Source organism: Osmerus eperlanus, chromosome 18, assembly GCF_963692335.1.
Source record: "Osmerus eperlanus chromosome 18, fOsmEpe2.1, whole genome shotgun sequence".
Classification (NCBI taxonomy): domain Eukaryota; kingdom Metazoa; phylum Chordata; class Actinopteri; order Osmeriformes; family Osmeridae; genus Osmerus; species Osmerus eperlanus.
This window is the reverse complement of record NC_085035.1, coordinates 4,659,084-4,671,538: the sequence shown is the minus strand read 5'-3', so window position 1 is coordinate 4,671,538 and position 12,455 is coordinate 4,659,084. Positions and strand designations below refer to the sequence as shown.

Here is a 12,455-nt window from a genome sequence, read left to right as displayed (position 1 = left end):
GTTGCCTCTAGTGAGCTTTTAAACTTATCATAAATGTATTAAGATTGCACCGGGCCATGAAACAGCTGTAGACAATTAATCTTCTGCAAATCTTATCCAAGGAATTGGTTTCTGCAAAGCAACATCTGCTGTGAGGGGCGATTATTCATGGGCAACACCCACCCACCGCACTTTTATGCGTAGGGCATGATCATTGCCAATGAAGTAAAAATTTATAGTTTTCCCTGTTCAGTAAAAATAACATTCAGCAGCATTAAAACATCATCCATCAACAGTGTCCGGGGGCTCCAACCCATACCAGGCAAAGAAATTAAAAAATATTCATTTCGCCTTGGAGTTGTAGAGTGTGCTGCTCTGTTGAACTGATATATTTTAGCGGCGCTGTAGAGAGTGAAACTGGGGGAGCAGAGTTGTGTATTAGAGGGTTGCCACATTTGGTGAGAGGAGAGAGAGAGAAGAACTGCAGCCCCCCCCCCCCCCCCCCCCAAAGGCCATGGCAACCTTTATGATCAGAGAGTGACATGCTGTATGTTTGGTGAGGAATGAGAGCATCTGAACCTGCAGGGCAATAACTCCCAGCAGCATGTAGTTATAAATACTTTTTCTTTACTAACAGTTATTATAACATTGTATATAACAAGTATTATGAACAAGTTATCCCTTTGCCAGGTTAATACGATGTCTGATATCAAGTTATATTACATTGTTTTATGGTACCACTTTTTTCCATTTAAGGTAAATAATTTGCTAAATTGTTAACTTGATTTTGCCCGTGTAGCCTATTTATTAAGGAATAACAGGCTTTGTCACGTAGCTGACGTAACTGTATGTTAATAGAGATCCCGGGGCACCATCTTTATTTTCTCCCAATTAATTCCATCCTCCTGTCTTCTTCATTCCCCAACTGTCTCGGTCTCACAGATGGCAATATTATTTACAATATAGGCTTTCGGCTGGAGCCAAGCCAGATGCAATCTTAATAGGAATTTGATCATCTGTAACTTTGGCTGCAAGTCAATGAGGTTTTTTAACCAAGCAAAGCAAACAATATTAGTGGCAGAAATAATTTTGGGCAGATTTTTGTTGTTGGGGCGAATTAATACCAGGTGTAAATACCTTATCCTGAACCCTGTGCTTGACAGGCCACGATGGCATTGCCACAAAAAGGCTCCGTCCGTTCATTTCACCAACCCGTTCATCAAAAGCACTCAATTATTCCCTGCAAATCGAAGACAGCGAGCAGTCTCCTTGCCGCACACCTCGCTACGCACCTCAACGCGCACCTCGCCCGCAATGAGAAAGCCATCTGAGAGCTCGGAGCAGCTCCGTCACACTGAGATACCTGCCGACCCACATTACAGCTCTGTGGAGGGGATGATGTTTAACCCTCAACATGTATTGTTCAATGTGACATGCTCAATTTATCATTAGTTGTGAAGAGAGAACGGATGAGTACACTTTCAATTTAGTTCCGCTGCTTTCTCCATTCATCATCCCTCTCTCATCATCCATCATTTCCTCCGTTTAGATTTGTACAAAAACTCACTTTCATAAGTTTAATGCAATTAATCATCAGGCTAAGATCATTTCTTATTAATGAACCAGGACGTTTATTTGATTATTTATTCCATGAACTTGAATAGTGAGTTTCTCCATTTGAGATCGGATCGTCTCCATAGCTCACCAAGCATGAAAGTGAGACCCTCTGATGTGCTTCTTTTGTATTGCTCCTTTGTAGGTTTATGTACATTTCCAGAGAGCAGTCGGACATCAGCGCTCACCAGCTATGCCTTTTATCTTCATGTAACAAGTCCTAAGAAATTGGAAAAGTTGCCGCAATAGATAGGAGGTGACCTGGAAACAAAAGCAATCAGAGAGAGGTAGAGACAGGGAACAGCGCCAGCTCCACGATCAAGGTGAAATTCTGCTACTCTGTCAATAAAAGGAGAAATGCCTTTTGAGGCACAGGCCCGGGGGCAAAGTGTAGTCGGCAATTACATACCTTCGTATAGCTGACTGAAGGACATTTTTCATGTAACTCAGTTTCCAGTTCCCACCAACACAATGCTTGTCCCGGTGGTTTTGTGAAGAAAGGAGTGTGAACCCTAATGGCTGTTAGTTTAGGATGAAAATGAATGTACTCTTCAAAAATTGGATTGCCTTGTGTGTGAATTCGATTGTAGGCTATATTAGAAAGAGAGTGAGAGGGAGAATGAGATACAGATAACTCAACCAGACTCCTTTCAGTGTCCAATAACTAAGAAAATAATTCTTTCCTAAACTAAATAATCTTGAATTCCACCACAAATCAATCAGATCTCTGCTTGAGGAACTTCCAACTCAATTGAAGCTCAATCAAATAAGAAAAGAAAATCTATTCGGACCAATTATAGCCTGTTTCATTAGTGTATGCAAATTTGTCAAGACTGAAAGGCCTTGTCTTATATTTCCCCCTTCTGGCCACTGTATCACTGGCTACTGGGAAACAATCTACTTCACACACACACATACATACACACACACACACACACACACACAGACACTGAAAGTGGGTACGTAAGATTTCATTCCAAAAACCGCTTTGCTCTTGGGAAACGAAACTTTGCACAACTTTGTTGAAGGAGTTGTTTTGTTTGTTTGGCATTAAAGGCAGCATGGTGTGTATCTATGTGAGGCCTGCTGTGACCAGTGTTCAGCCTGGTTTAGTTCTGCCAGCACTGTGACATGTGAGAGCATCACGCTCACCCTGTGACTGGAGCGCCGGGTCAGTCTGGGGCATGTTGGAGTAGAGCACAAGCACCCCTGACAGAATGGAAATGGTACATTGTACTTTTATTAAACAACCTTCCATTGGAATGTAACAAGCGTTGTAAAGTTTTTTTTTTTTTTGTCTGCATTTTTTGCATTAATATGTAATAATTATAATTATAATAATAATAGGAATATATTTTATTTGGGGGACACCTTTCAGAACACTAAAGAACATCGTACAGAAAATGAGCCCATATAGGTTCAAAACTGTGGAGGTTCAAATCCATGTGATTTACAGCGTGCAAGGTAAAGAGAAGAGACACAGTGTTATTGGATGAGATGGCAGCAGTCCCTGCTAACTCAGCCCAGCGGTGACGGATCTGTCCCAGAATGTCCATGTCAGGTGTGGGATTTAAGGGACAGATGAGTGGCTGGAAGGTACGACAGCAGAGGTTAGATCATCTCAGCTCCCCAGGACCCTGTCCCTGCTACTGACTGCTGCTCACTGGACCAACCGTGGTGGTAGGCTAGGATGAATTTGATGCAGTAACATTTGGGCCCGGATATAAATGATTGAATTCTATTTATGTGCATTGGGTTCGTAGAATGAACCGCCTTTCCAGACATTCTTCTCAATGCCTCTATTGATTTCTGTCTGCGAGTCGTATTGTGCTTCAACATCACATACGTTACAGAAGGAGGTCCACTTCAGCCACAGAATGGATGGCAGAACAATGTATTTAAGGGCATTATGTTCTAACTAATGGCAGGCCTTAGACAGAGCCAGAGTAATTTACCCTCGCGACTGGTCATGTTGCTCAGTTCCAGGAAAACTGGGATTTCAAATGATGTCCCTCTATGAACTACATTTGGTGGAATGAAAAAAAAAGATTCAATTTAGCCATTTATTCATATTTACTGAGTGTACCTGCATTACATTTGTATGGATCACTTTGGAGCAAAAGTCAAATGGAGAAAATTGAATCAACATATTGAGACATATTGGGCAGTTGTATGGAGTCTAGAGTCATATGGGCCTTACAGGGTCACTCCTATGGTTTTCATGATGTCCCTTTGAAATCTATCTGAATCACATTAAATTGGATGTGCAGACACATACATCACAGTAAATGGTGTGGTGGAGCATCGCTCGCCAAGACTCCCACCTCAACAATCGGGTTATAAAATCGGGTTTAGATCCGATTAATAATTCACAATCCTGTTAGAAGAGAACAAACATTTCTGTTCAAGCAATTTAAGTCGCGGGATTGTTATTATAGCCGGGTGCTTGAGTCGGCTGGAAGATGGTCTCGGTGCGGGGGACAGAGGCTGTGAAATTTAAGCTGGCTCCAGCTTGCTGTGTGTGGAAGAATAACTCAATGCTATTTCACAGTGTCTGCTTTCTTTATTAAAGTACCGTCACAGTAAACATGTCTTGCCCACGCTTATCTGTGCAAGCTTTCTTATTTGGGATCATGCAACCCATCACTCGCTTTTCCTCTCATCCCCCTGCTGTGTTCAGGGCATCAATAGGCTCTCACTGAAAGGGTGCTTGTGCCCTTAAGGTGACCAGGTGGAAATCAAGCAGGGCTGATTTACTTAAGAAGCTAGGGGTATTGTAATGCAGTACATCATTTTTCCCTAGTCATTTGGTCTGGATTATTTGGCACATATTGTAAAGTAATGACTTTAACCTCTGCTTTGAAGTAAAATTAGGTCCTAAAATGCTGTCAAATATATTAACAGATATTTTCCCAGTTTAAAGGATATGTATAAGTATACCATTCTAGTATGACTGATACACAGTGTAGTGTTATAAAACTCTGAACTTCCATTTAATTTACTTTGCTGTCCTGAATATATATTTTAACACAATATAGTATGTTGTGAACTGAAAATGTTTTGTCACTTGATTTAAGAAATGTGTAACAGAAATCAAGTTCCATTTATAAAACGGTTTCGAAAGAAGAAGAAACTCACCAAGAAAATGTCTAGGACATTTTTGCATATTTGCGCTGTTATGGTATCTGCAAATAGCACAAAACTTGCTTGAAACCCATCACTGCATCCACAACTCCAAACTTAGCAAGAATGCAGTGCTTTTAGATTTATTTGCATCAGAACTTTTGGATGATGAATGATGCGTTGATATCTTCTGAACAGTGACGCAGAATACATCCACCAGATAAGTGGACGAGTCGAACAAGGGGTATGTAGTCACCGTTGGTTTACTTGGCATATACTGCCTCCTAGTGTCACATTTCAGATCCTACACCTTGGCACAGCGCACAAGATAACACGTAAGACACAGGTGAATCGACAATAAAACCTTAGAATAAAGAACGCATTCAGGTTGAGAGTTTGTGTGCTTTGTTTCTGGACTTTGACCAAAGCATCAGCAAACATAAGAGGAACCTTTAAGAGCATTATGTGACATGGTGCAGAACAACACATTGACTAAAAATATCCAGTAAAACCTCGGGATAAACGTAAACAAGTTGGCTAACGCTACAGTTAAAAACCAATATTATCATAACATCATAATTATAGCTTCCAAAGGGAAAATATACACTTACAGTTTTTTCCCGATTGCTTAGACACAAAAATGTCAAATAACACACAGTTAGTGAAACCTGACACTCAAGGAGCAAAACAGCAGCCCAGATCTGCACAACTATAAGTACATTCTCAGCCTCACACTATTTGCAAAATACTACACACAGTGTTTTTCAAATCACTACACACTTTTCTACATTAGACACAGAAATATAAGATGATGTCACCGTTTTTTTCCGATTGCTTAACCCTCGTGCTGCCTTCGGGTCACATGACCCAAAGGTTCATAACGAACCATCGTTGTGTTTACCCAATTTTACCCAATACAAAAACAAATTAAAATAATTTTCTTTTAACCTTCGCAATGTGGGGGGTCTGAGACAGCCCAACGGTTAAAAGAAAATGCTTCACTTTGTTTTTGTATGCGGTAAAGTTGTCGCAATACGACGGTGGGTCACAATGACTGATGGGTCAGAACGACCCGAAGATAACACAAGGGTTAAGCACAATTTTGAACACACGATTCAAACAACCAGACACAAATAGCAGAACACCTCCAATCTTTTCCAAAATGAAACACTTTGTTCAAAACTATACAATCATGTATAAAAAAAAACATTTCTGTCACTGTATGACACACTCATGGTTCATAAAATTGGACTCTGTTTGAACCAGTTACACATTGTTGTGCACAATTTAAAACACTTTTACACAAACTATTCTTTTCTAATGCTATAACCTGCTTGATTTTGTCGGAGATATTGTTACAGTAGAGTATGTAAAGTACATGAGTATGTTAACCAAACACAACACACAAGACCAGTACTGCACACTGATGAAAATATTTACTGTATTTCTCCACATTGTCTACATAAAGGTTGCATTTTGTGCAGAAAATCACAACATATTTCAAATTGAATACTGTATAGTAGGCTACATACTGCAAACACAGCAAATACAATTGTGGTCAAATGAAAGTATCCAACAAATTAAATACAGTACATTGTTTCAATCATGGACTGCGGTGAATGGGTATAAAAAAGTACTGATGTAGTGCATATAGTAGGCTACATTTTACTGTACTGTACTATAGACAGTAGAGAAAGGTAAATGTCACCTATGCTCGTCGAAATGTCAAAATTACTGTTGCAACAGTATATCTACATTTACATTTAGTCATTTAGCAGACGCTCTTATCCAGAGCGACTTACAGTAAGTCGGACATCTCCCCGATGCAAGTAGGGTGAAGTGTCTTGCCCAAGGACACGTCATTTGACACGGCTGGGAATCGAACCAGCAACCTTCTGATTACTAGCCCGATTCTCTAACCGCTCAGCCACCTGACTCCCACATATCTGCTGAGGTTGGGCTGAACTCTCTGTCCAGCCTCTCTCAATGTTGCGCCATGGTTCACAATATGGTCAACCAATGTTGTTCAAATTTCATTAGATACTGTAAATTTGGCCCGTGTCTTCCACGGCCTCCAGGTATACCTCTCCCTCTCCCAGTTCTTCCCAAAATCAAGCAGGTTATATCATTAGAAAAGAATAGTTACTGTAAAAGTGTTTTAAATTGTGCACAACAGTGTGTAACTGGTTCAAACAGAGTCCAATGTTATTAAACCATGTATGTGGCATACGGTGACAGAATTGGGTTTTTATACATGATTGTATAGTTTTGAACGAAGTGTTTCATTTTGCAAAAGATTGGAGGTTTTCTGCTACTTGTGTGTCTAGTTGTGTGAATCGTGTGTTGTGTTTTGACAAAGTGAGGACTGTTTTCTAAATTGTGCTTCTGCAATCGGGAAAAAACGGTAACCACGAGATGCTGAAACACTTCAACTGAGACCTTTCATGCATTTCAAGCATTCAGAATCCTCTCCACCAACACAGACTGGCGATACGTTTCAGATAGCATGGCATCAATGAAGCCAGTCAGTTTGTGAAAGCGATCTGTCCACTATAGAGCATGTCCACAGACAGAGATCGTCTCAGGCTGCCCTGATGTCATTGCTCGTGTGCGCTCGCATCTGAAAGACCGTCTGTTCCTGGTGTGTCGCTACCTTCCTCGCCCACGATCATACTGCTGTACATCTTCTGTTGTTGCTCCTTAAAAGTGTCCTTCACCTTCCCCCGCTTCAGACCTCCGTCCCTGAAAAGAGAGACAGGTCGCAAAGCGTCACACGGAGCGCCGCAGCGCGCACGGCCGGGAGGCATAAACAGTGGTTCTGCATCAGCACATTTCAAAAGGACCATAGAGAGGATCGAGATGATCCATACCATGACATATCCAGCAGCCCTCCCTGATGAGCGATGGCAGACTTCACTCTGTTGGCAAACTGGGTCGCGTCCTCGCCCTCCTGCAAAGCCGAAGGGTGGGGTGAGTGTGTGCGTGTGGGGGTGTGTGTGGGGGTGATGCTGAGTCACACAACATGAATCGTGAAGGACTCCATTGGACTCCCGTCTGATGAAGTGTACGAAGGGGAAAAAACACCATTGGACTCGGAAGGACGTGGGAGTGGACTGTACCTGTAAGATCATGGGGGGAAGGTACCAAACGTTGACCACGATGGCCCAGCTGGTCATCATCCGGAGCAGGTAGCTGACCATGTTATACTTGGCACTGTTCCAGAAGGCGTCTCCGAAACGAGGATCGTACTGACAAAGACGAACACAGGAGGTCAAGTCACATCACATTGATTTGGATAGCCCTCATTTACAAGCAATGCCACAAAAGGGCTCAACATACGCCCATAGAACCACACCTAAACCCTCGAGGCACTTTCCAGAGATCCAGAATAACGTCACTCACAACAAACAAGATTATCTACAGTCGGAAAACCAGCCCAGTCATGACAACTCGACGGCCGTCGGAATAAGAACAGTCAGACACAGATTATCAGTAGCGATTTAGCCGGTAAGGACATGTGGGTTTACAGAAAACTGCATCCAGCGTGGTGTTGACAATACCTTGATTGCCACTGGATAAATTGTCCCTCCGATTTCAAAGCTTCCCTTCTTGAACATCATGAGAGAAGTGTTGTTGATGCAGGTTCCTGTGATAGACACGACCGTTAGCGTGTCACAATCATAACTCCCACGACGACACTGTAAGCCTCAGACATCAGTTACAGAAGGAGAAGTGAGAGCATGCAGTCAGGATCAGCAGACACTTGCCTTCTGGGAAGATGAGGATAGGAAGCTTGGTCCTAGCTGCAACGTGATCTCTGAGTCTGGGAGATAAGGTGATCATTTACATTTCGTCATTTAGCAGACGCCCTTATCCAGAGCGACTTACAGTAACATTCCCCCCCCCCCCCCCCCCCCCGAGGCAAGTAGGGTGAAGTGCCTTGCCCAAGGACACAACGTCATTTTGCACGGCAGGGAATCGGACCGGCAACCTTCTGATGAATAGCCCGATTCCCTAACCGCTCAGCCATCTGACCCCCTCTGATAATAAGGATATTGGTGGTATAGTTGGAGGATAGAGGTCAAGCTGAAACTACAAATCTGTCATGTCACGTCTGAATGTTTCTGTGCGTAAACAAAGTGAGTAAATAAGGACGTATGGAAAATGAGTGGCACTGCTTTGCAGCCGGATTCTGCCGCATGGTGTCTATTTCCCATTTTGCTAGCCGTCTCACCTTCTGGCAACAGCGTGGCGGTCTCTCATCTCCGACCTCTCGAACCAAACGTGGGGACATGACCTCACCATGGACCTCTGGAGGACCCCCATCAGACCTCCGTGAATCTGACCCACCTGAGAGTGACAGGCACAGAGATCAGGACAACCGTGGGGGTCAGCCAGCAACAACAGGCGCCGGACGCGATGTCAGAGCGTAGTGATGTGTTGACCCTCCGTGTTTGTGTTGCTCACCATGGCATAGCAGCCGTCATTGGCCAGAATGACAATGTCAATAGGCGAGGTGTGGTTGGCTACGCAAATCCCTCCTTTTTTCGGTCGATTCTCTCTGGGGAAAATAAAAGAGCATCGACTTCAACGTGCCATTGGAACGACCCCGTTTTACAGCATATTCGCTGGTTTTCCTTCTTAAACAGGAACACGTCAACGTCAGAAAGAACCGAGGGGGAGCGTGGAGAAGAGAGGTGGAGTCTGGATGCAGGGTGAGGATGGAGCAGAACAGACGAGTCCATCATGAAACCCTTTCGTAGGACACTAACTTGTTATGGTAGTGAATTGTAGCGGAAAGGCCTCTGGCACAGATCCTGTAGCACATCAGATGGACCAACTCACTCAGCCAGTTCTTCACACTGTGGCACAGCGACAACACAAGACTCAGTGACCATATGAAAACGAGAACACAAAAGAGGAGGATCTCGGGTCCACATCCCTATTGAAGTTACCTGCTTTTCGGAAGAAACCCAACAATAGTCGTGCCAATCACCAGTGTGCTCAAGCCAATGAGCGCCAGGGTTACCCTGTGTGGCAGAAAACACAAGACGCTGAACACAACATTCAAGAGCTAGGACTAGGAAATAGGAATCAAGGAGGAGTTGCTCTCCACCCACCTGAGAGGAAGGAGAACAGAGTAGCGTATGAACACGCCCAGGCCCCAGATGACGGTGAGGCGGAGGCTGATGTGGCGGAAGTTGTGGTTGGTGCGCGTCAGGAGGTTCCAGGAAGCCAGCTCCTCGGAGGAGAAGCGCTGAGTCACCTGGTCCTCCACGATGCTCTCCATGCCCTTCCGGTAGAAGTAGAAGGCGTCGCTCAGAGCGAACTCTCCCTTCGCCGCCATCTCCTGCTCCATGGAGCCCCCGTCCCGACGGAGGAGACCTGGAGATGGAACACAACACGCAGGCCAAACGCAGACGACAGTCAGCTGCAGGAATTCACGATCGCGGTCGGAATCCAAACTCGGGGCGTACAAGACAAATGACTAAAAGGCCGTACAGGGAGCATGTTAGGGGTTACATAGAGTGCAAAAGGGAATAGGCCGTATATGATGTACGACGTCCTCATCTTTGTATTTGTAGAAAGAGGGATGGTGTGAAGTGAACTAGGAATGCTGTGAATGCTGTGTTTTGAGTCAGTGCCATATGGTGCCAGTATCAGGTACCACCGAGGGTAGGGAGCAGGGTACTGCCATTCCTCCTAGGACTCAACACCAAGCTGCAGCGAAATATTAGCCCACTATAATATATTATAGTTGGATTTTCTCGTGTTTGGGAAAGTAAAGCATTTGTTTTGAATGATGATTATGGGATACAGACTTTAAAATATCCTGTTCTTGACCAAAGTGTATGGACTCAGGAAGCAAACATAAAGCATTTTGTAATCCTTGCTGAATGATTTGCTAAATCTTGTTGCCCAACAAGGTGACTTGTTAGTTTATGTCCGAAAGTTAACTTGCGGCTAACGGCCCAGTTATTTACCATGTCAGTAATGTTTACTGTTCCTCATTCTTTATATGTTCACTCCATACAAATAGACAGCATGTTAAAAGATCCTTGATAACAATGACAGGATCCACAACGTCAGCTGAAATTCTAAAAGCTACTCTTGAAACTGAGCTACTGGGATGAAACATATGTACTATTCCTGACAAACAACTTTTGACCCATGCTGTCCACAGTCGAAAGCCAACATATTTCACAAAAGAGTGGCTAGGGACGTATTTCACAGCTTATTGGTCGAGGGTTACACACCAAGTGCCCTGATGGAAGTTATGTAAGTTTCGATTGCATCATCAGCCTGAGACGGGGCTTCTGGGCACCCCCACATCAGTCCCAAAAGCTAACCAATCAAAATCCCCCACACTAACAGACAGTCACATGTGCAAGGTCAAGTATATCACAGCCATCAAACCACAGAACACAATGTTCTAAGAGTGAAACGAACAAGCCTGATCTTTACCTCTTGAGGACTGCAATCTAAATATTTTAGGTCAATCCTTCCTAATATCTAAAAGTATTTATCTTTGCTACTATCTAAACATGTAACAACAAAACATGAAACACCACAGAAGATTATCTGATTAAATCTATAGATTGTACCTGTTGCTTTTGATGTTTATTTAACATATCCAATGGGGCACACTGTAGAGTAAACATTAGGAGCAACACGGATTGGCACATGTGACACTGGTCACAAGTGACACTGTTAGGGAACTATAATGAGTCGCACAGGCACAAGATCAAACTACAACATGAACCGGTTGAGTCCAAATGAATTCCACTCACCGTTGGGTAGTGGTACTGGTAGACTGGGCTGTTCCTTGCATCCCCTCTGGATTCTAAGAGTAGCCCACTGCCCGGAGAAAAGTTATTTTCAGACGACCTCTCACACACCACTGTATATTGCACCTTGCCTTAACGCTATGAACTGTCTGCTCAAAGGGGTGAAGAGGCCATACAGAGCTCAGCGTGTCAGCTCATGTCTTAAAACTTATAGTATAGCGATCGATGTTGGATGTTCTGCCCATCCTTTTATTACATGGTATTACATGATTTATACAATAATTATACCGTTCAGCATATCAAATGAAATAGAATTGTCAGCTTTCAGTGCCAATTGTCAGTTCCATAGTGATAACGCTAAACACAATGTAAGACTTATTATACTACAATTACCTCCAGAGTCTTGACCAAGATCTTGATGTAAACTCCTGTCACTCCTAGGGAGAAGCCGAACATGGCAGGCACCATGATAACGAATACCAACACTGTCAACCACACCTGGAACAGCACATGTACCGTACTCCAGGGGTCCTCCATGTCCCACAGATCTTGTGTGGTCAGGCAAATGGGGTCATGTTATCTACCGAGCAATAATAACCGTAAAGTTCTGAAACTTTTCTATTTACAAACATCTAAAGTCATTATGACTGCGGAAACTGGTTAATTCCACTGACTTGACAGGCTAAAACATGGAACCGCCTAGAGTGGCAGGAAACAATACATTCTTCCAAAGGAACTACGTTAAAAAGCAAACCTGACGTGTTCGTCGCTGTTTAACCTTGTTTTTCATTCTGTCCAACTGTGCAAACGCCTTGGTCTAGTGTCGAATTCACTTGGATATACAACGGAGTTCGGTTAAATCGCCTTCGTAAAACCACGCCCCCAATGGGACAAGCTTTGCTGGCGAGGTTACTGCACAACCGGCTGCGAAGAAAACATGCAACTTTAAGT

At 43.4% G+C, this 12,455-nt stretch overlaps 1 protein-coding gene across 3 annotated transcripts; it reads right to left on the bottom strand.

The window, feature by feature from the left end:
• Positions 1–4,838: 4,838 nt before the first annotated feature.
• On the bottom strand, positions 4,839–12,436 carry gpat3 (glycerol-3-phosphate acyltransferase 3). 3 transcript variants are annotated; one of them, XR_009932660.1, is made up of 13 exons: positions 11,898–12,436; positions 11,508–11,574; positions 9,837–10,101; positions 9,672–9,746; positions 9,489–9,578; positions 9,184–9,277; positions 8,951–9,066; positions 8,484–8,539; positions 8,277–8,362; positions 7,836–7,964; positions 7,587–7,666; positions 5,199–7,458; positions 4,839–5,166 (listed from the first exon to the last, which is right to left on the bottom strand). XR_009932660.1 is itself a non-coding variant. In XM_062483940.1 (13 exons), exons 2-13 carry the CDS (start codon positions 12,039–12,041, stop codon positions 7,314–7,316), a joined length of 1,347 nt encoding a protein of 448 aa, XP_062339924.1. In that variant the 5' UTR covers positions 12,042–12,084; positions 12,259–12,436; the 3' UTR covers positions 4,839–7,313. The 3 variants fall into 3 exon arrangements, 2 of the variants coding, with proteins under 2 accessions (XP_062339924.1, XP_062339923.1); XM_062483940.1 differs by having other exon boundaries at positions 4,839–7,458; positions 11,898–12,084; positions 12,259–12,436; XM_062483939.1 differs by having other exon boundaries at positions 4,839–7,458.
• Between the last annotated feature and the right edge of the window lie 19 nt (positions 12,437–12,455).

Coding starts and splice junctions, on each gene's coding strand:
- gpat3 (XM_062483939.1), bottom strand. CDS start 12,041: ATGGAGGACCCCTGGAGTACGGTACATGTGCTGTTCCAGGTGTGGTTG. Junction 8,540..8,950: donor CGCCACGCTGTTGCCAGAAG/GTGAGACGGCTA, acceptor CTTATCTCCCAG/ACTCAGAGATCACGTTGCAG. Junction 7,459..7,586: donor GGGCTGCTGGATATGTCATG/GTATGGATCATC, acceptor CTCTCTTTTCAG/GGACGGAGGTCTGAAGCGGG.